We start from the raw sequence: 24602 nt of genomic DNA, 5'->3' as shown, positions 1-24602 counted from the left end.
TGTTCTCCATAGTGGCTGTATCAATTTACATTCCCACCAACAGTGCAAGAGGGTTCCCTTTTCTCCACACCCTCTCCAGCATTTATTGTTTGTAGATTTTTTGATGATGGCCATTCTGACTGGTGTGAGGTGATACCTCATTGTAGTTTTGATTTGCATTTCTCTAATGATTAGTGATGTTGAGCATCCTTTCATGTGTTTTTTGGCAATCTGTATAACTTCTTTCTGTAATAGTTTTTAAGAGAACAAAGGGGTCCTGAAATCAAAAAGCTTGGGAGCTGCTGCACTTCACTAACCATGAGCTGAATGATGATGTTCTTGTCAATGCTATCTTCCTTGCTTCAAATGAACCTAAGGCAGTAAAATGTCTTTTTTTTTCTTCCAGGAATGGCTGACACAAACATAATTGTAAGGGGAAAAAAAAAAAAACCTCTTGGAAAAAACCCCAGAAATTGATTGGTTAGACTCACATGGTGATGTTGAAAGATGAGACTGCCAGGTGAGATCAGGGAGGATCTGGATAGAGTGAACTCGGGCGACATGAGAGACGCTGACAGGACAGACATGGGGCTCAACGGTGGGGGAACTGGATGGAGCAGGCAGTGGACCTGCCCAAGGGCGAGCTGGGCAAGCGGCAGTCCACCCAGCGGGAGGAGAGCGCCTCTGTTCAGCACCAGAGGGCGCCACTGCGTATATACAACAGATACTTGGAAATTACTGTGTTTTTATTAAACTTTTTATTGCTAAATGGAAATGCTTATTTTAAAAAGAAAATTTATCTGCTAATATGGAATTTGATTTAAAAATAAAGGAGCCACTATGGATTAAAATCCTGAATTCTGTGAAACAGGGCTTAGGGGTCATCCTTAAAGAAAGTAGCCAAGGAAACAATACACTGAACTTAAGATGTTCAGGGACGAATCCATCCTGATATGGAGAAGTGTCTGCCTGTTGGAGAGTAATTTGTAAGAGTTCTGTGTTGGAGAATAAGTTTCCTGAGATTTCCAAAATGCCTGGGGCTAGGTATCTCTTGCTATGATTCCTGTAGCACATCCCATAGCTAGGGAATAAAGTGCAGTCCCTATACAATTAAAGAGCTTGGTACTTTGCTTTTGTCTATTTATTTGATCCATAATAACTTTTAACAGTTCCCTGACATTTGTGACATTGCTAAAGAATAATGTAAAACTTAAATTATAAAATTGTGGGTTCACTTCTGTCTCCTGAATACATTGTACTGCTTCCTGCCTTTGCTTTACTTAAAACATGCTGCCCTCAAATCATGCTTTCTTTTTTGCGGTATGCGGGCCTCTCACCGCTGTGGCCTCTCCCGTTGTGGAGCACAGGCTACAGAAGCGCAGGCTCAGTGGCCATGGCTCACAGGCCCAGCTGCTCCGCGGCATGTGGGATCCTCTCGGCCCGGGACACGAACCCGTGTCCCCTGCATCAGCAGGAGGACTCTCAACCACTGCGCCACTAGGGAAGACCCTCTTTTTTTTTTTAAATTAACTTATTTTATTTTATTTATTTTTGCTGCGTTGGGTCTTCGTTGCTGCATGCGGGCTCTCCCTAGCTGCGGCAAGCGGGGGCTACTCCTCGTTGCGATATGCGGGCTCCTCATTGCGGTGGCTTCCCCTGTTGTGGAGCACGGGCCCCAGGTGCACAGGCTTCAATAGCTGTGGCGCATGGGCTCAGTAGTTGTGGCTCGCGGGCTCCAGAGCGCAGGCTCAGCGGCCATGGCTCACGGGCCCAGCTGCTCTGCAGCATGTGGGATCCTCCCGGACGAAGGCTCGAACCCGTGTCCCCTGCACTGGCAGGCAGACCCTCAACCACTGCGCCACCAGGGAAGCCCTCATGCTTTCTTTTCTTATGGAAATCCGACCCATCCCTCCCCTCAAGGTCCAGCTTACGCCTGACCTCTAGAAAGCCTTTGTCTAATGTATCCAACTCTGCTGACGCCATCTCCTCTGAATGCCCAGAGCACATCTAAACATGACCGTAGACCACAGGTATACAGGCCCATGTGCCATTGGGAATGGAACAACAACAGATGTTGTGGTTTCATAAGTGATAGTCTCATCTCCGTGATTAGCTGCTTTAGGCCAGTGACCATACCTTCCACTTTTACTTCCCTCTTAATATCTACGAGTCCATATGATCTAGGATAGTGCCACATACCAAGAAGATGGTCCACACAACCCTCTGCATTGCCTGACTGATTGATAATAGCAACTTGAAATTCCCTTCTCTAGCCTGAACTCTGTGGCTGACTTTTAGCAGACTCACTGACAGCTAGATTCCCAATGTTGGGTCCTTCTCATCCAGTTACTTGACATATAGGGTTCCCTGCTTCTGAGAGGTCAGCATTAGGTGGCAGGGGCAGTACAGTGAGCAGAAAGAGTATAAGAAAAGGAGTCAGAAGACCTGAGGGCAACAGACCCCCAACAGCCTGGCGACCTTGAGCAAGTTCCTTAAACTACATGATGTGCAGCTTCTCATTTCTCAAACAGGGCCCCACTTTCCCTGACTGCCTCACACTGTTGCTAGGAGGATCAAACCAAGATTATTTATAAACTGGAAGGCACTATAACGTATAAGAAATTCCTGGAATTTCACTGCAGTATGATTCAGCTCAGAGGTTGAGAGTTAGTCCCTGCCTGGGGACTTTATTTAAGATAAGAATCATTTGATAGAAAGAAAGAAAGAAAGAATGAATGAATGATAGCAGAAAAACAGGAAGATATAATGTGAAAACAGCTCCAGTTTGTAGTGTTTTGTAGTGACGGTCCAGAGAGATTCACTTGGGCCAAGTTGACATAGTGGCAACACAATATTAACCAATCTCTCAAGAGCTAAAACTCAGAGAGAAGCAGTTGGAAAACAAACCAGGTCATATACCTCTAGCCACTCTGGGAAAGGCAATGGAAGCCTGCTGATAAGAAAAAAAATCTCGAGACACCATGAAGACTTGGTCGGTGCCTTTAAACATCACCAGTCTCACAGATGGATAACTGTACTCGGCAATGCATAGGTAGTTTAAAAAGTCATTAAAGTTTAGCCTTCCACAGGCTTGGTTTCTTTATTTGAGAGTCTTATGCCAGCTCCCTATCCATTTTACCATAAAAACAAAAACCTCTGGTGAAAGTCACTAGGCAATGTGAGGACCTTAAGAAACAGGCAAAAAGAAGGAATGCTATTGGCATGTAGAATGTGGCATCAAAATTTCCCAACTAACATGCACTTGTCTGGATGTAAAGAAGGGGAACAAAGTAAGAGCAATGACCTAGACCCTCTTTTTGGCACAGGTGTCAGTTTTTGCCACCAAGGCAGTAACCTAAATTATCAATACTATAATACTCTGCAGAAGAGAAAAAAAAAACAGTTGTAATGAAGCCAAAAATAAGTGTGGTACAGTCTCACTGCACTCAGAACGTATTTGCAGCAGTCAGCTCTGCAAAAACCCTATGTGTTGCCCAGCCCATCCTGACCCCCTACTAAACCAGGCGGAAACCCAGAGGAACTGGCTGCCCAGTCCACAGGCAGGGGTGGAGTAAGAGCCAAGTGAGACAGAAAGAAGTCCTCTCCATCAGTGTTGAGAGAGGAGGACAGCACCCTCTCAGACATTCTCTGCTCTTATAATGTGATAGAGTAATGTGATTAGAAACAGGTGATAGTCAGATGAGCTAGGGCCAACTGATACCCTAGAAAAGATAAACACCAGGTTAAGACATTTTTATGATTTTTCTGTACTTTAAAGATAAGTACATAACATCTGTTTAAATAAGAGAGTTCATAGCTTACCTTGTTTCATAGAGAAGGAAAGTGAAGCACAAGAGGTAGATGAGTGACTAGCATCAAACTCCTGATTGGTAAGTGACAGAGAGGGTTCAAACCCTTCTTCTGCTGCAACCTAAGGAATCCTTCTGAGATGACTATTCTGCTCCATATAAAATTGTACCATTTCAAAAGCTTTAACTGTCCTTCTTACCAAGCTTCCTGGAATTTCTTCATCCTGCAAGGTCTATCTTGATTCCGCCGACTCCTAAACCATCTTTCAACCTGGCGCTCTGTCAAGTTACACTTTTTTGCCAGTCCATAAATATCAGTCTGAAAGGGGATGAAACAAATGAATGAGTGCTTAAGAGTAGAGTCAGGGTGGCAGGCAGTCAAGAGACAGTGAGATTGGGTTACAAGTGCTTGTGCGCTGGAGAGGAGAGGGTTCTGCATTAGACCTTGAGCCAGTGCATTTACCTCTTTTACTCATGGAATCATACAACACACCTCAAAACAGAGAGAATGTTAGTTCCCAGAGCTCTGAGTTGTTAAGAAAGACCAATTCTCTGTAAGGTGGTAGCAACCCATATATTCAAGTTGATATGTGGCTCACTCATTCATCCAATTTTATTTAGGGCCTCCTAGGTTCCAGGTAGAGTAGTGTAGTTTAAGATGTCAAACAAACCCAATCTCTTCTTCTTTTTTTTTTTTTTTTTTTTTTTGCGGTACGCGGGGCCTCTCACTGCTGTGGCCTCTCCCATCGTGGAGCACAGGCTCTGGACGCGCAGGCTCAGTGGCCATGGCTCACGGGCCCAGCCGCTCTGCGGCATGTGGGATCCTCCCGGACTGGGGCACGAACCCGCGTCCCCCGCATCGGTAGGCGGACCCTCAACCACTGCGCCACCAGGGAAGCCCCCTCTTCATTTTTTCTTATGAAAAAAATGGAACTCCAAGCGTTTTAACAACTTGTCCAAGACCTAAAACCAGCAGCAAAGAACAAGAACTTAGGCTTCTGTCTTTTCTGTTATTTCACACAATCTTTCTACCAGATCCAAAACTTTCACATTTAATCAGATGTACAGCCTATTTCAAACTAATCTGAAATAATTCCAATTGTAAAAAAGGATTAAGGATTGCTGACTATAATAATGACGACTGCTTCTCCTCTGGAAGGCAGAAGTTGTAGGTTATGATTTTAAATTGAAAACAATATGGATGATGGATTAGCTCAAAGGTCACAGATTTGAAGTTCTCCCAGGGCCAAACAAGAACCCAAAATGATTGAGAGGACCAGGTCTGCTTCATGGTGGGATTTTAAGTTTTATTCTTTCAACACAGACATGCTTTATAAGTTAAACCTACAGCACTTTCCACTTCCACAAGGAAATAAGCTCTGTAATTTTTTTTGAGACACCAGTCTTCTTGATCTTTTGTTTTCCTATGTTGAGTACAAGAAATATTTCAGCTTACTCCTAACTTTAGTAGGAGAAAAATAAAATTGCATAAAATTGTCCCTCAGCCTCAGTTTTGAGGAAATAAGCAGGAGCCATATGGATGCAGCAAACAGGAAAGCACATGGCCCATCCCAAAGGGACAGTGGTGACCCAGCTCTGACTGATGGCTCCCAGAGTGAAAGTGCAGTCCCGGAAATCTGATGTGAAATCGCTAGGTTTTTTGTTTTTTTTTTTTAATGTTGAATTTACTTTAAATTTTAACGTTTAAATTTAAATGTTTAAGTTTAAAGTAAATTTACCAATCATGCACCAAGATTCTGAAGGCCAAACAAAGCCTGACCATGAGCCAGTTGGCTGTACACCCAGCTGTCTGTGATCAGTCGTGGAGCTTCTGCTATGTTATTGTGTATAGTTTACATAATTGTTCAGGCTCACAGGACAACAGTAGATAAAATTCCTAAAGAAGCTCTCGTGCTGAAGACAAGCAAAGGACTAATTGCAGCTACATACCTACTGAACTGCTAGCCTATTACTTAATCTAGAGAAAGAAAGCAAAACAAAACAAAACCAAGATATAGCCCATATTATACTGTTTCCTTGTAAATTATCCTCTCTAATACCTATTATTTTGTAGGCCAAGGGTTCACCTGCTGTTTTTTGTTGTTGTTTTGGTTTGTTTTTGTGTTTTTGACAAGACTGAATTGGCAACTATTTATTGGTGTCTACTTCCTGCAGGCATTCTGCTTTCTATTGGAGATCTAAATGAACAAGACCAGTATGGGCCTCCCCTTCACAGGGTAAAGTCTGTCTGGTGAGGAAGTCAGAAAATGCGACAAAGAATTCTAATAAAATATCAAGAGTGCTGAGATAGGGGAGGATAAGGGTACCATGGGACCTAACTTTACATAGGCAGTTCCTGGAAGTTACACTCATGCTGAACCCTGAAAAATGCCCCAAGAAGGAGAGGATGAAGAAGGAAAGTGTCCTGGCAGCATGTAAGGCTGTCTGGAGATGAGAGCATGGGGGAGCTGGGGGCACTAGAGGGACAGAAAGAGGCCTTGCAGGGTGGAAACATACAGAGAGGTGAGGAGGAAAGATGTGGCTAAGGCCACAGCAAGGAGGGCCTTGCCTGGAATTTATCTGTAGGTTACAGAATGTTTGCATTTTGAAGCCTCCCTCTTGCAGGTGTAAAGAATGAAGTGCCAGGAGTGAGCAGAGGTGGAGACGGTGTTCAGCAGTGAGCAAAGTCCCTGTCCTCACACTGGAATTTTCCTAGATCTGAGAACAATCTAATTTTATTATCCCATCATTTCTACAGATACCTGCTGAATAAATGCTTCTAGAAGACAGTGATCAAACATGATCTGAAGCATTTTTTTTTTCTGATTTGGAGCACAGATGAATCTGGTTGAAAGACTTGGCAATACTGGCCTCATAGACCTACAATATTATTCGGATAGAAATCATCTTGCAAACAAAAGTCTTTAGTAGTATTTTGTTAATGATACATGAAACAAGCATTTTATTGAACACCTACTATGTACAGAAAATTGCATAAGATGTTATGGAAATACAAACAAGCATAATTAGGAAACAAATGACATTCTCTTGGGATAATTTAAGTTGGGAAGACATACTTGAGAATGCTCCTGGAGAAATCTATATGATAGGCACAGACTACAAATAACAACAGCTGACCTTGACTGTGTGCTGGGCACTATTCTAAGTACTCAATTCAATCTCTGAATTGAGAGCCCTGTGAGGTAAGTGCTGTTAACACGCTCAGCTCACAGAAGGGGAAACTGAGGCACAGAGTGGTTAATTTGCCCACCTCCACACACAGTCTTTTCTCACAATCCATGTTTTTAGCCCGACACAACAGAGTGTGTGTCTGTAGAAGGGAAAGGCTCTCAAGCAGAACCTCAGGGAGGAGTGTGGCCTGAAGTAAGAGCACCAAATGGGGCTATGAAGCCTGGCTACCTGACGCAAAAAACAACCCTCTGGGACTGTGGAGGAGCCACTTGAATTCTTTAACTCTCACCCGTAAAATAAACTGGACTAGAGAGCTGTTTGCCCTAAAAATGTTTGAATCTGTGGTTGAGACAAGCTAGAAAACTGGAATGCCCCGTGGACCACAATACCTGCTTTATGTCAGCCTTATGGCACCACATTTTCTTTAGACATCTTCCAGGACTACACATTCATTTGTTCTGCAGCAGTTCTCATCGTGATTTTGCTGAGGAAATGGGCTAGTTAATAAGTTCTACTGTTCCTTCATTTTACCAACAGCAGGAAAACTGATCTGCTGGCCAGAGATATTGGTATGTTACCATGGTTCTCTCTCAGTACGTCTTGAAGTTGTCATTGAGATACACACAGAGAGAGACACACACATATAAAAACAGGGGACACATAGCTGCACATACACAGTCACAAAAGAAGTGTGCGAAATCACAGATCAAAACTCTCAATGGAGAGGCTTCCCTGGAAGTCCAGGGACTCCACACGTCCAATGCAGTGGGTGTGGGTTTGATCTCTGTTTGGGGAACTAAGATCCCACATGCTGCACGGCGCAGCCAGAACTTTTTTTAAATGAAAAAAAAAAAAAAAAAAACAACTCCCAATGGAGGTTCATGTGTACAGCATTTTGGACCTCATCAATACCATGTTATATCCTTCTGTGCTAACCAGTCCAAAATTGATACTGTATATACTGAAATGTTTTTGTTTTTATTGGTACAGTCTATTGCAGCTGAAGAAGCATCCTTAGATTTGTGTCCTCAGTTTCTTTTAATAAAGTCAGGTGTTAGGTACCTGTACTACCACTGCAGTGCCTTGAGATTACAGGTTCGGAATACCCACCCATCCCTTGAATCAGCACAAAATTTTTTTTTAGCCCTCCCAGCAACTTGTCTTACTTCAGCTATAAATTAAGCAAAAATGCTAGCTGTATGACATTGGCCAAGTTAATATGTGGAGGTATTGTGATACTATTTTGTTTCCACATCTGAAATCACTATTAAGGCATGTACTTTGCCTTCCTCTACTATATTCTTCTATCTTCTTAAGTTCTAGTACTTTTATTCTATGGGCATTTTACTGGCCAACTTGTCATCTTGATCTGTTATACAAATACTGCCTTGATTTTGTAATCTATGAGCAATATAAATTAGGTGTCTTAATTATGTCCCTTCATCTTCATGGTTTAGTAGAGGAAGCTTTCTAACACTTGGGGTTGATATATAACATTTCTTTTACTTGATGCAAATGTCCAAATTATATCTACACTAAGCCATGCTGTACTGTCAATTGAGTTAGAACGAATACTTACACACACAGCTCCAGACTCTGAAATACATTTTTAACATTCTGTTCACAGATAAAGACATCATTTGGGCATAGTAGAAACAGCACTCGACAGGGAGCCATGGGCCAGGGTCCAGCTGGGGATTCAGCCACTGATTAGCTGCATGACCTAGGACAGGTCATTTCCTCTGTTGACCTTAGTTTCCTCATCTCAATCATAAAGAGGAAAGATGACTTAATATCTAAATCTCTTTCAGCTTTTCTTAGTTTTTCTTGAACTGTCACATGGCTAATTTCTCTCCATAGCAGAGAAACTTGATAAGAGCCGAATTTTCTACATATTTTAAAATATCCTAAAAAGCTGTACAGCAAGCACAGCAAGTAACTGATAGCTACCACTGTTCTTCATGTTTTATGCAAGGTGTTACCAAGGTTAGTTATTCTCAGAGAGAAACAGAAGGATAATAAGGACTCTCTGAAAGAGTCCTAACTTTTCATAAACACAGATAAATAATTTCCCGTCTGAAAAACATGAAATGATGCTTAGGCATTATTATCACCAGTGGTAACAGTATTTAGATGAATGACTGCAGTCTTTTAGAGTACAAGGAAATAAAGAACACGTGGAGATGGCTTGTCAGACTCCTCATTTTAGAAAAAAAGGCACATACAGAAGCTGAGGGCAGAACAAGTTAGAGACAGTGCTGGCTAGCTGTGAACAATTCTGAACACGATTCCTGGTGCTATGTGGTCAGACCTCAACATGGCTTCTTTGTGCAGGAAGCCCACCAGACCAGTGATAGGAAAAGCAAGTGAATTCAGCTCATAGGAAAAGCAAGTGAATTCAGCAGATAAGTTCAGGACCTTAAAAATCTATCTACCTTAAAATTGTGTTAGCACATACTTCTGACTTTTAAATTATGGTGAGAGATGTCTGTATTCGTCATAGAGGGTATGCCACTTTTGGAGAAGTTTTTATTTCATCTCTCATTTAAATATGGGGGTATAATGAAACTAGACTTGCCTAGACACTATTATTTTAAAATATAACTTTTAGGTTAAAGCCATTTTCTGTGGCATAAACATGCAGTGCACCATAACATTTCATCAAGTACATCTCATATTGAGAAGAGATTTGTGACTCTCCTAACTGTTCTATCTCTGGGGAGTGGGTAGGGGCACAGTATATTTCTGAGTATTTCGAGGCCTTGGATAAAATAAAGTGTCCTGCTCAGGAAAGCCACCCAATAGACACTTTCATAGTGTGTGTAGTGTATATTGATGGTGTCACAATTACCAAAAGTGTCAGGGCTTCCCTGGTGGCACAGTGGTTGAGAGTCTGCTTGCCAATGCAGGGGACACGGGTTTGTGCCCCGGCCCGGGAGGATCCCACGTGCCGTGGAGCGGCTGGGCCCGTGGGCCATGGCCGCTGAGCCTGCGCGTCCGGAGCCTGTGCTCCGCAACGGGAGAGGCCACAACAGTGAGAGGCCCGCATAGCACAAAAAAAAAAAAAAAAAAAAAGTGTCAGATATGGGCAACTCTGCCTTAACAATGATCTTTTTTCATTAGTATACTTTGTATATATCCTACTATTAAAAATTAAATTTTGACATATATACCCAAATTATGGCATTGATTGTTAGCATTCAACACTAGCAAAGTTTGTAGTTTTATATTATAATATTTATTTGTCATTTTATATTATGCTCAGAATGCTGTATAACTTATCAATAGAGAAAAAAAATTCAAATGATTCAAGTCATTTGCTGCTCAACTGAAACAGATTTTTTGCACAGATAAGGTAAACCACAGATGATTGAAACATTAAGAAAGGATATTTTAAAATCCAAAAACAAAGAATCTGTACTTACTTGAGATGGTTTCCTTGTGGAATGTTTGAAAAATTTCTCTAAAACAGTATTTGGTGTAATCTTCTTTCGAACTTCCTCTTTAATGCCAATTGTTTTTGCTAGAGGTGAAGCAATAAACCTACAAAAATATGAACAAAAGTAAGTTCAAAATCTGAGAATGAATTCACAATGTCACCAGAAAACTCAAGATGTAATTTTAGATTCCAAATGAAAGATCAGTCATTGGGCTATCTAAAGCCAATATCTGCCTTACAGAAACTCAAAGAGAGCAAAATTTGAGAACTTTTATATATGCGATAACTTAAAAAAATAAAATATAGTTGACTCTTTAACAACATGGGGGTTAGGGGTGCCAACCCTCAGCAGCACAGTTGAAAATCCTCCTTGTATAGCTTATAGTCAGCCTCCGTGTAAGTCGTTCCTCCATATCCGAGGTTCCACATCCATGGATTCAACCAACTGTAGATCTAGTACTGTAGTACTTACTATTGTAAAAAATCTGCTTATACGTGGAGCCTGCAGTTCAAACCCTTGTTGTTCAAGGGTCAACTGTACTTGCATAGTTCTAAAATCCATTTTATGTAAACCCAAATGTATTTATATACAAGATCCAGGAACTGGGATAAGCCATTCTACTTAGAGTTTCATTTTTAGGACTACCAGGGATTAAAATAAATAATAGTTTTGTTATTAAGGTTTTCTTTGGTGATACTATCTTCAAGAAATTATTATGTCCCTATTTGAAGTTCTAACTTATGAAAAATGGCATGACTCTTGGGTAAATATCTAGGAATGGGATTGATGGGTTGTATGGCAAGTATACATTTAACTTTATAAGAAACTGGCCCAATGTTTTCCAAAGTGTCTGCTATTTTACATTCCCATCAATAATGTGCCAGAGTTCCAGTTATTCCATATCTCTGTCAATAGATGGTATTGCCAGTCTTTTTAATTTTAGCAATTCTACTGCATGTGTGGTGGTTTTTATTGATTTTTACATCCTAGTTTTTATTATTTCCTAACTTCTGCTTATTATAAATTTAGTTTGCTTTTTTCCCTTGTTTTTTAAGGTAGAAGGTATTGATTTGAGATCTTTCTTCTTTTTAAATATAGATGTTTACAGCTATAAATGTCCCTCTAAGCACTGCTTTTGCTGAATCTCATAAGTTTTCATATGGTGTTTTCTTTTTCATTCATCTCAAACTATTTGCTAATTTACCATGTGATTTCTCCTTTGACCCATTGGTTATTTAGAAGCATGCTGTTTAATTTCCACATATTTGCTTATTTCTCAATTTCCTTCTGTTATGGACTTCTAATTTCACTCCATTGTGGTCAGAAAACATGCTTTGTATGATTTCAATCCTCTCACATGTACTGAAATTTGTTTTATGGCTTACACGTGGTCTATTCTGGAGAATGTTCCTTGTGCACATGAGAAAAATGTGTATTCTGCTACTATTGGTGGTGTGCTCTACAGATGTCTGTTAGGTCTAGTTCGTTTATAATATTAATCAAGTCTTCTATTTTCTTGTTGATTTTCTGCCTAATTGTTCTATCCATTATTGAAAATGGGGTACTGAAGTCTACAACTGTTATTGTTGAATTGTCAATTTCTCCCTTCGATTCTGTTTGTTTTTGCTTCATGTTTTTGGGACTATGTTGCTAGGTACATATATATTTATAATTGTTATATCTTCTTGATAGATTTACCCTGTTATAGTATAAAATGTCCTTTGTCTCTAGTAACAATTTAAAGGCTGTTAAATTGTCTGGTATTAGTATAGTCACTCCAGCTCTTTTTTGGTTACTGCTTGCATGGTATATATTTTCTCATCCTTTTACTTTCAACCTATTTATTTCTTTGAACCTAAAGTGTTTCTCTTGTAGAAACCATATAGTTGGATCATATATTTCTATCAAGTCCTCCTATCTATGCCTTTTAGTTGGAGAATTTAATTCATTTACATTTAATGTAAATTACATTTAATTACTGATAAGACAGGATTTATATCTGCCATTTTGCTATTTATTTTCTGTATAGCTTATGCCTTTTTGTTTCTCGTTTCTTCTATTACTATCTTGTTCTGTGTTAAATAGATATTCTGGCGTACTTTTTAAATTTTCTTTTTTTTTACTGTTTTTAAAAATTACATTCTTAGTGGTTCATCTAGGGATTACAATTAACATCTTAATTTATAACCTCCTAGCTCAGATTAATAGCCAAATAATTTCAGCACTATACAAAAACTCCATGATCTCCCCTCTCTGTGCTGTTACTGTCATATAAATTATATATTTATAAATTGTGTTCTCATCAACATACATTTATGATTACTATTTTATGCAGTTGCCTTTTAAATCAGATAGGAGAAAAACATGTTACAAACAAAAAATGCATTTATATTTTCTTTTTATTTCTTATGTAGGTAACTTTACTGGTGCTCTTTATTTCTTCATGTGGATTCAAGTTAATGTCTGTGTCCTCTAATTTCAGTCTGTAGGACTCCCTTTAGTATTTCTCATAGGGTAGGTCTGCTTAGCAACAAATTCTTCCAGTTTTTGTTTATCTGGGAATGTCTTAATTTCTCTTTCATTTTGAAGAATAGTTTTGCTTGGTTGACAGTTTTTTCTTTCTTTTTATTTGTCCTCCCATTGCCTTTGGCTTCCATGGTTGCTGATGAGAAATCAATTCAATCTTACTGAGGATCCCTTTTATGTGATGAGATGCTCCTTTCTTGCTGCTTTCAAGATTCTTTCTTTGTCTTTCAACAGTTTGCTTATGATGTATCTAGATATGGATCTCTTTAAGTTTATCCTACTTGGAATTTGTTTAGCTTCTTGGATATATACATTAATGTTTGTCATCAAATTTTGGGAAATTTTGAGCCAATTATTTCTTCAAATATTTTCTATCCTGTTCATTTTCTCCTCTTCTTCTGGAGTTCCTGTTATGCATATGTTGCTGTGCTTGATGCTGTCCCACAGGTCTCTGAGGCTCTTTGTTTTTCTACATTTTTTTTTTCTGTTCTTCAGACTGCTGACTTTTTGTTTTGCCTGCTCAAATATGCTGTTAAGGCCCTCCAGTGAATTTTTAATATAAGTTATTGTACTTTTCAAGTCCCAATTTCTATTTGATTTCTTTTTATAATTTTTATCTCTTTATTGATATTCTTAATTTAGTGAGACATTGTTCTCATTCTTTCCTTAGTTTTTAAGCATGGTTTTCTCTAGTTCTTTGAACATATTTAAAACAGCTGACTTAAAGTCTTGTCTAATAAGAAGTCCAACATCTAGGCTTTGTAAGGGACACTCTCTATTGATTGCTGTTTTTTTCTTGTGTATGGGCCATACTTTCTTGTTTCTTTGCATGTCTTATAATTTTTTGTTGAAAAGTGGACAAGTTTAATAATATAATGTGACAACTCTGGAAATCAGATTATCCCCATACTCAGAGTTTGTTGTTGTCCATTTGTTTACATTTTTGAACTGATCTGTAAAGTCTGTATTCTTTGTCATGTGTGGTGACTAAAGTATCTATTAGGTTAGCTTAGTGGTCTCCTAATGATTAGACAGAGATTTCCTTAAATGCCTGGAACCAATAAGTCTTCCAGTGTTTACTAAGGGGCTCTGTGTATGTTTCAGGGCACACCTTCAACACTAAGATAGTGGGCAACTCTGCCTTGGCCTTCACTTCCTGTTTGCACAGAGCCTCAAGGTCACCCAGAGGTGAGAACTTAAGGTCTACTAAGGTCTTACCTGAGCATGTGGATGGCCCTGGGCATGCCCAAAGCTCTACAAATTCAAGTGGTCTTCTGATTTCCAAGAATAAGTCAGAGCTTTTCAAAACCCCCTATGGACATATCACTTCCCAGCTTATCCTTTAAAAAGAAAAGCTGTTAGTTTATTGTTTGCCCCAACTGCTATCCATTACCTCAGGCAGTTCCAAAGTTAATCAATTGCCTCTAAGTGTTTTAGACAAGCACCCCTCCTCTCCCCAAGGAAAAAGGCAAATAAAGACAGCTTGTGATTAATGCCCTTCCAGGGAACCACCAGACAGGTACGATAATGACAGTTCTCTGGGAATGATGCTTTGATGGAGCTCCAACTCTGTTCTGCTTCCTTCAACGGCTGCCAGACTGCTGGTTTCCACTGAAATTGTGAGCTGTTGGTTTTTCAAGACTATCACAGAGGAAGAAAGGTAAGGACAGAAATAGGGCAAGTTAAAATGCCACAAAACTTGCTGTTCTTTCCAACAGTCAGCTATTTTTCTTAAATAACACTCTCTGGATTGCTGCAAGTCTTTGGCTAATTCTAAATTTTGAAAAGTTGATCTTGACAATTTTTGCTAGTTTTCTGATTTTAGGAAGGAGAAAATTTTCAGAGGCCCTTACTCTGACGTTTTTGTTAACTTTCAGTGTGTAGTGGTTTTTTTGTTTTGTTTTGTTTTGTTTTTCAGTGTGTAGTGGTTTTAATTTGCATTTTGCCAATGACTAATGATGTTGAACATCTTTTTATGTGTTTACGTGCTATTTGTATATCTCCTTTGGTGAGGTTTCTGCTGAAATATTCTGCCCATTAAAAAAAATCAAGTTATTTCTTTGTTTATTATTGAGTTACATATTCTGAATTTAATATATTATTGAGTTATATATTCTGAATTTAAGTCCCTCATCAGATATATGTTTTGTTCACATTTTCTCCTAGTCTGTCTTATCTTTTCATTTTATTGACATCTTTTAAAAATAACTATTAATGCATTTTTACATATCATATAATTCACCATTTTCAAGTATACTACTCAGTGATTTTTTTCTTTTTTAGTAAATTTACCAAGCTGTACAATTATCACCATGAGTCAGCTTTAGAACATTTTCATCATCCCACTATAATACCTCATACATATTTACTTTAATCCCTCTTTCCTGTTAATCATGCCACAGGCAGTCACTAATCTACTTTCTGTCTTTATAGCTGCACCTTTTGTGGATATTTAACATAATGGAATCATACAATATGTGGTTGCTTGTGCCTGGCTTCTTTCATTGAGTTTAATGTTTTTGAGATACATCAATGTATTTGGACGCATTTGGAGTTCAGTCCTTTTTATTGCCAAATAATCTATTGTATAGATACACATACATTAACAATGTCTTTTGAAGAACATTTTAGCAATTTAACAAGAGAAATAAAAGCATATGCCCAAATTCTTCTATTCAAATGTTCAGAGAAGCTTTATTCATTATAGCCCCAAACTGTAAAGAATCCAAATTTCCATCAACTAATTAAAGGATAATAAATTGCCATATATCAATATGTTGAAAGACTACTAAGCAATGACAAGGAATTACTGATACATATAATGACATGAAAAAAATCTCAAAAGCATTATGCTAAGTGAAAGAAATCAGACACAAGAGACTATAATCTATATGATTCCATCTGTAGGAAATCTTAGAAAAGGCAAAATTATACTGACAGAAAGCATTTTAGTGATTGCAAGGAGGCAGTAAGTAGGAAAAGGATCAACTGAATAGGGTACAGGGGAGTTTTCAGCCAGTGGAAATCTCCTATATCATAATCGTGGTGATAGTTACATGACTGTATACTTTTGTCAAAATGCATCAAATTTTGCATGAACTTTCTTGTATGTAAATCATACCTCAGTAAAGATGATTTTTTAAAAGCATGATATGTCCCTATTCTTCCTTCATTTCTAACAAAGGCTCCATTGTCTGCCAGGTCAGGCTATTCTAGTACTTACTTAGAAGTTTCTGTGTTTAATTAAATGCTGGAAATTTTAGTTATGAATGATCATTTAACCCTTAAATTCATTTTTTATAATCACGGAGTTGAATAACAATTTTCCTAGGGACTTCCCTGGCGGTCCAGTGGTTGAGACTCCACACTCCCAATGCATGGGGCATGGGTTTGATCCCTGATCAGGGAACTCAGATCCCACATGCCACACTGCATGGCCAAAAATAATTTTAAAAAATTTTCCTAAAATACTCTGATAAAATATATAAGCCAATCCAACTTCCAGATGGCCTAAGTTCTCCTGAAAATGACCTATACATTTCAGAGACATATAAAAACAAACTTATTATGCACCAGATGTACACAGAGCAATGTGGATAGATCATAAAGCACAGTGCTGTATTAAAAAAAAAAGAAGATATGGAAGAAGGTCTTATCACCATACCACTTATGTCAACTAACAATACATGTACTTTATGTTCATACACGTTTTACTGGGTTATACAAACAAAAAGCCATGAAATACATACAGCAGGAATGGGAACAGGACTAGGAAATGAGGATAAAAGGTAATTAATGAAAAAGTTCATTCAAATCAGTCAATCAATCAAGAGATCTAATACAGACCAAAGACAGCATGCTGTGGTTCAAGGAATATGATTAATTCCCCCTCTGCATAAAAGTTCCAAATAAAACAAAAACTTAGATGATCTTAAAACTAACAAAGACTCAAAAAACATATATGACAGGATTTTGGATAAATAATAGAATTGGGTCATTTATGTAACCTACTAGTTAAAAATTTTTATTAGAGAAAACACTCGTTGTTTTTACTAGTAGAATAACACAAATACAAAATGGTTTAATATGGCAGGGTTCTCAATCACACTCACTCAATGTTATCTCCTCAAATATTAGAAATGAAGAAATTAGCAAAAATAAAAAAGCAAAGCAGGATTAAGAAAAGAAGATTTATTTAGTAAGGGAATACAACCAATCTAAAAGCCAAACGAAGTATAACATTCCCCTCTGGAGACTCATGTGAGAGATAAAGGGTGGATAAGTATACACAATGGATAAAAATACATATCCATAGCATATTTGCTGATATGAGGATCATATCTACAGTCAAAGCATTAATTTAAAGAAAAAAGAGAAATAATGGTCCTGTTTGTTAACATGTCCAGACTTCAAGGACAGAAATAACATTTTCAGTAGAACAGAGGAAGTATATAAGTACAGTTTTCTACTTTAGCATTAGCCTTTCGTTATAAAAAAATCTAGAAAATCAATCAATTCATGTTATGTAAGTGTAAATAAATATGAGTAGTTACTTAATTAAAAACCTATTTTGAAAAAGGAGAGAATAAAGAAGCACAATAAATATTTGATAAACCGAACTGAAAAGAGGAGGGAAATGACAGATCTGAGCTCTAGAAGGAACTTAGACTAAGACGAAATATCCTGAACTTTCATTTTATTGATACGGAATAGAAGGGAAAAGTCCAAGAGGAAGAAAAGAGAACGTGAATTTCTCCTCCCATGTAAATGGTTCAAAGTTAGGTTAATTACCAGGGAATGAGTCTCAGGTTTGCTACTACTGCAGAACTGAGCCCTCAGATGGCCTCATTCAGACACCCACATAGCCCGCTCTTCCTTTAGCACTACATCAGTTACCTGTGAGCCAAAAGCCGAGTAATCCCAGAGCACTACCCCCCACATACTTTTTTTTCAATATTGTTTTATAGAATAAAAAAGAAGGCAGGCCTAGGCAGATATTAAGCATGTGAAGTTTAAATACTTCTCCTAAACAGAAACAATAGCCTATTGCCATTAAGATTGATTCCCATTTCCTAAGGACTGAAAGGCTCTTTGACCAGAGTTTAATCAGAGGGTTTTATATAAGAGGATAAAATATCTGAAGTAATGCAAGTCTCAGATAACATTTAAGTCCAATGTACATATTTTGAGACTGTTTCAATTGAAGACGGTTAGCAACAATCCTTTTTCAACTCCTGTAAACTGCTACACCTACTCTTCTTTAAAGAATCCCATCATGCCCTCATGTTGCTCAGTGGAAATGGTAGAGGTGGGGTATCTATTCATTGTACCATTAAGTAAAAGCAAAAAGATTACCTTCTGATTTTACCACCCCCATCCCTGCCTTGGACTCTTCCAGCATCATAGTTTACTCTGAGATAATGTGCTTATTCCACAAGTGCTTAAATTTGAGTAGCTTAGATCCTCTCTAAATCATACTTCAGACACAAAAAAGAATGTATAGAAGAGTCTGGATATACCAGTTAGAAATTGTTATTCTAGACCCCTCCCCGACAAAAAAATTAAAACATAAGGTAAAACTTGTAAGGAAAGGAAATTCTAAATACAAAGCAAATGTCAGTCACTTTCAAATGATCTACTTGTTTGTTCTTTATCCATCTGTCTCTCTACTCCTTTCTAGGAAGGGCCCTTACTTCCTCATCTTAAATGGCTCCTGGTTAGTACTAAAAGATAAAAATGAGCCAGCCAAATCACAACTCCTGGTCACTTCCTAGAATGAGGAGGTGTAACACAAACACAGTCCAGGACAAAAGAAGGAAGCTTTCTTGTGATACATATACCATAGGATATGCTGAAACATGGTGTCACATTTATACAAATTTTTGATAGTTCAGAAAAGTTCATATTTGCTATCATTCCCTTAAGCCATGTCTTCTATACTCCCACAGGATATTAATTTACTCTCTTTTGCCACCAGGAATATTTCATTGTGAAAGTCCAAGAAGTACTGGTACAGGGGAAAATAAAAACCCAGCAACCCTGAACCTGGTGTCATACCATGGGGGTTTAAGTCCCAGATCTACTCCTGACATACTAACCATGTGACCTTGGCCAGCTCACTTACCTCTCATTTTCTTGACTGAGATCACACCACTTATGATTTTCTGTACCTCTTAAAATATGTTTCTATTCAAATGCAAGGTGTAAGTAATATTTATGATCTAAGTGGTTTAGTCTAAGGCAAATGATATAGAAGCCCTGAAAAAATATAAACTTATTCTTCAAAAAGCGTGATCTTGCTCCCATGTTAAATTTTCCTTCCTTCTATTGCATTAAAAGAAATATGAAAAAAAAAGAGAGATATGAGATTAGTGGAGCAACACATAGTTTTCTGTAGTGTCATGGGATGGAAAAAACTAAGGGTGAGTAATTGGGAGTTAAAGTTATAAGGAGTTATGAAAGACTATACTTAACCCCTTGAGAAGAAGCAAGAATGGTCCTAGGAATTAAAAGGAGATTGGATTCCTTCCTGATAATTGTTGGAGAGGCCAAGACCAGGGCATAACAAGTTGGTCCTCCACAACTATGCTGCTTTGGCAAACAAAAATTTTTCTAGTTCACTGTCTGATCAAAATGTTAAAAATGGATCTGTCCACCAAAAAGTAGGAAATCTGCAGTGCAAATAAGTAGAGGACCTGGATGCCAAGTTCAAAGATCACCAGACACTCTGCAAGAAAAGCAAGTATTTCAGGACAGCAGAGTAATTTGCTAATTTGGAAGTGCAGTGGCACAATGCTACTTTATTTAGGCATTCTTTGACAAATCCAAACATGTGAGTAAAAGTAAAATTAACTGTCAAAAAAGAAGAACATTTTCAAATGTTCTCAGCTAGAGCTTAGTGGGACTGAGGGGCTTTCTTTTCCTCCCAATAGCAATAGCACATTGTTGGCCCAAGTGAAGCTGTTATTTGTACAAAAACCTTTTTGGACAATCCATGAAACAGAGTTGGTCAAACTAACTCTTGAGATAAGGACTCTGCAAATGGTTATAAACATATGATATGCATTACAGTTAGTCTTGGACAAAATGATCTCTATCAGATTTTGTCTTAAGTTTATCCAAGTCCTGACATTTGAATATTTTTTTTGCTCCAAAAAAATTAATGTGCTAATAACAGTTTTTTGAAATAGAGACAACTACAGAGATTATAGATGAACATTTATCTTCAGTTATCATAATACTAGTACAGTTTTAATAAAAGGTTGGAGGTAATATCTATTTAAATTAAATTAAGAAAAAGTAAAGAAGTTTACTTTTTCTGAGAAAGCAAATTGATATTTTTCTTTGATTTCCTTATACCTTGGAATGAAGGTCTGCTATTAAAATTTTCAATAAACCTTTAAAGTAAACTATGCTATAAAGCAATATTAAGTTTGGTCTTTAATGAGCCATTTTTGCTATTTTATAGGCATTCTAAAATGATAATGCATCCCCTAGTCATACTCTCCTAATACTGCCAACAAAGACATGGGGATGCATATCCATTGTCAGACAACATGGTACACGGAAGATGAGCTGAGTTCTTGTACCGTCATTGACACTAATAAGCTCTGTGATCCTTAACCTCTCTTGATCTCAATTTTCTTCATTGTAAAACTAATGTACTTGAAGAGATTGTGTTTCTAATTTTTATTTGTTCAGTCTAGATAATATTTAGTGTGCATTTAATTTCATGAACTCCCCCAAGAATCTGTAGCCCATTAGTGGTGACCTCTGAACAACACATTCTTTAAGAATATTACCAAAATTCTTTATTCTAGAGGTGGGGCAAAGAAGGGGAATGGGGAGGAAAGACATACAAACACTACTTACTTTTCAAAAAAATGTCTGATAATTATCAAGCCAAAAGCATATGGAATGGTCATATATAAATGAGAGGGTTTCACAAAGACGAGCCCATCATGATCTTCAAAATCTGACCACTTTATTGTTGGAGGAAGCCAGAATCTTTCCAACCAAAACCATTCTTTAAACATCTGAAACATTCTAGAGAGATGGAAAAAGAATACATTAGACTTATAGAACAAATACTTAAAATTGAGACAATATTGACACCTTTCCTCAAAATACCTAAACCAGAAAGTTTAGAACACAGGGTACTATTACTGAACAGAACGGAGTAATATTATTTACCGGGCTTCATGGAGCTTCATTGCATTAAACAGCAATTACTCTGCCAACACTCTCAGAAGAATTTCGGCTGTGGCATGACAAACTGAAGTTTAACACACCACTGTTCACACTCTTGGCACAACATGTGTTAATATTATGGGTATGTGTCTTCCTCCTATATGTTTCTATCATATGAAAATTAATCTAACAATAATCTCTACAACTTCAACATGCCAAAGGCCAACCTCATGAAAGCTCCAAGTATGTATAAACCTTCGCTAGTATCCTAAGAACTTCTCCAGGAGATAAAGGATAAGCATATTTAACTTTGTATTACAATAAAGAATTCAAATTAGTCCATGTCAACAAATATTTACAGAGATTCTATTATTTGTCAAGCCCTGTGCTAGGCACTGAGGATGCAAAGATTAAAAAGACAGCTTTCTTGCCTTAAGGACCTTATATTCTGTGGGCAAGGCAGGCCTGACAGACGACTCTGACACATTTTTTTCAGGTACGATGAAACAGGTTTGTAGTGGGTACTGTGGGAACAAGGCCAGCACTGAGCCCAGCCAACACGCGTCGGGAAAGCCCACTGGAGCAGATGATCTTGAACAATGTTCAAGATGTCTTAAATGGTAAGTGGAAGTAAACCAGGGAAAGGTAGGAAAATGGGAAAGAGGGAATAGAAGTTTTAAGGAGAGAAAGTACACTGATCAAGTAACCAGAAACATAGAAGAACATTTAGATGCTCCAATCTCATCATTTAGGCTATGACAATTTTAATCTTGACATTTTGACTTTGAGGATGTTTTGATGTAATCCTTTAACAGTTAATCAGAGAAAGAAGTCAAATGTCCTCAGATTCACAACAGGGTGGTCAAAATAACTCTGTCAAAACCTCTTGATTTGTAAATACCAGGTGCCCATGGAACGCCACCAGCAGTGTGGTTCCACCACAGCCTAAGAATCCAAGGTGTGGGATGCTGGGTCACATACAAGTGCCCAGAGTCTCGGTTTATTGTCCTGGCATAATTAGTAATAGTGCCCCTTCCTTTCAGAAGTGTCCCAGTTTGGGTAATAAATCATACGGCAACTCTCATCAAAAGGCTGATGAGACAGTTCAGACTTGGTCACAGAGTGTCTGCAATCCAGGCTAAGGAGCTTGGGCTTTAACCAATGGAACCCAGGAAGAGTATTATGCAGAGGAATAAAATAATCAGATATTTTAGAAAGGTTGCTTGGGCAGCCAGGTCCTCTGCGAGCCCAGGTGGTATCTTTGTGCCAATTAGAGGATGATGTCCCCTCTGGGCAGACACAGCCCTTCTTGCCAGCAGAATGAGATCTGGGTTTCAGCCTCCAGAACCCCCGGGCAGGCACACACATGGCCGCTCTCTGGCAGCAATATGGAGCACATTTCAGGACACAGGAAGACTGAAGAGCAATTAGGAGTTTGAAGCACTAAATATAGTCAGAAATTGGAAGCTGCGAGAGCAGCGGTATCAGGGAGCTGAACATGCTGATCACGCCATTTATGAGATTACACATGAGATCCAAACTGGGTAGAGAATAAAGAGAGGCCAAGAAAGAAATGAGAAGGAGGGAAAAAAATACAAAACTCAAGGGACCAGAGGCCAAAGAACAAGTCTGGTGGGAATGGGACCCAAGAGAGCGGAAAGACTCAATCAGAGGTGAGGATCAGAGTGGAGTATCAACATTACAGATTTCTGATTTCAGATGAGGAAGAATTCCAGAGTGTGGACCTCAATATGCTTCAGAAAAATCCACACCAAAACCGAATAACTAACCATGGTGAGATATTCCCTACTTTATTTCATTTCTCATCTGCTGCTCAGAGACATGTGCATGCAAAGTAGCAGGAAACCAGTCACACCCACACCTGCAAGCCTTGTGTGGAGAAGGAGAAGGGCTGCCTTCTTTTTCATGTATTAATCATTTTACTGTAACTTCTACCCTGGAGGAGGGTAAGTAGCATTAATACAGTTGCAAAACTGTGCAAATATGGTGGAATAAAGATCATCAGGAAATATTTATTGAATACTTTCTATCAGTCTTTGGGTCCACAGAAAGGAAAGGGATGATCCTAGACTTCAGGGAGCTTACAACTGAGTCAGGACTGACCTGGATCTGGACTCAGGAGGAGACAGTGAGAACTGATGAAAGAGTTGTTAGGAAGGAATAATTAACACACTTTGGCAAGGGAGCTGAGGATTCCAGCCTGGTTGCCTGGGCCATCTGACATAACTGACCAAAGAGGGAATTAAGAGAGGAAATCTGCATTGAAGTGCACAGCCAGATTGGGTCAGAACACGAGCAGGCACAATTCTTTGAGTGAGACTACAGCTAAAATTCAAACTTCCTACAGATCTTAGAAATGAGCCCAGGTCATGGGAGTCTCTCCTGTAATGGACAAACCTGGTGCCATGCCTGTGTCCCTCACTGCATCAGAACGATCTACTCCTGCAAGGGGAGATCTATTTCTTCCTAAAAGTTTGCCTTAGCACGTTCATTACTTTATTAGCTCCAAATTTAATAGACTATGACTCAGGGAAGAAATAGCAATGGCAGTGAGTTGGTTTTGATACTATTATAATAATCATTATACAAAATAGTTTGCTCACTCCTAAAATGCAAGTCCAGGCAGTAAAGATTATTTTGTCCAGTGTGAAATATAACTAAATAAACAGCTTACAGTGGTTATATAGGGGTTGCCACGTTAAATAATATGCAAGCAATGAAACAAGATTTGTTGAAAGCCTAGTAACTTTAATATCGAACAACCAAAAACATATATGGGGAGAGAGAACGAACTCAGAAGTTAAGGGTGGCCCCATGGAATATGTAGTTCAAATTGAGAAAAAAAATCTACACTATTTACTCTTTCTTCATGTGCTGCCACCAAACATCAATTACTGCTGCTTCAAAAGAGTTAAGAATCTCTTCCTCACAGGACATACAAAACTGAACTCAAAATGAAGCACAGATCTAAATATAAGGGTTAAAATAATAACACTCTTAGAATATTATATAGGAGTAAATCTTCAACACCTGGGGTTAAGCAAAGCCTTCTTGCATATGACACCCAAAGAACAAACAACAAAATAAAAAATAGATAAATTGGACTTCATCAAAATTAAAACATTTTGTGTTTCAATGGATACCATCAAGAAAGTTAAAAGACAATCCATATAGAGGGTGTGGAGAAAAGGGAACACTCTTGCACTGTTGGTGGGAATGTAAATTGATACAGCCACTATGGAGAACAGGATGGAGGTTCCTTAAAAAACTACAAATAGAGGTACCATATGACCCAGCAATCCCACTACTGGGCATATACCCTGAGAAAACCATAATTCAAAAAGAGTCATGTACCAAAATGTTCATTGCAGCTCTATTTACAATAGCCAGGACATGGAAGCAACCTAAGTGTCCATCAACAGATGAATGGATAAAGAAGATGTGG

The 24602-nt window shown here is 38.3% G+C and overlaps 1 protein-coding gene across 10 annotated transcripts in view; it reads right to left on the bottom strand.

Annotated features, from left to right (window-relative positions):
* Positions 1–24602, bottom strand: part of CERS3 (ceramide synthase 3) — a 145393-nt gene that overhangs the window by 93675 nt on the left and 27116 nt on the right. For 9 of the 10 annotated variants that reach the window (XR_008618596.1, XR_008618597.1, XM_055088175.1 and 6 more), the window contains 3 exons: positions 20819–20992; positions 10406–10523; positions 3989–4107 (listed from right to left, as the gene is read on the bottom strand). Coding sequence is in view for 8 of the 10 variants with exons in the window: in XM_055088175.1 (XP_054944150.1) it covers positions 3989–4107; positions 10406–10523; positions 20819–20991 (410 nt within the window). In the remaining 2 variants the exon portion in view is untranslated. The remainder of the gene's footprint in view (positions 1–3988; positions 4108–10405; positions 10524–20818; positions 20993–24602) is intronic. The other variant, XM_055088177.1, reaches the window with a different exon arrangement.

Source organism: Physeter macrocephalus, chromosome 11 (genome assembly GCF_002837175.3).
Source record: "Physeter macrocephalus isolate SW-GA chromosome 11, ASM283717v5, whole genome shotgun sequence".
Classification (NCBI taxonomy): domain Eukaryota; kingdom Metazoa; phylum Chordata; class Mammalia; order Artiodactyla; family Physeteridae; genus Physeter; species Physeter macrocephalus.
Note: the sequence above shows the minus strand (reverse complement) of the source record. Positions and strands in the feature narration are given on the sequence as shown.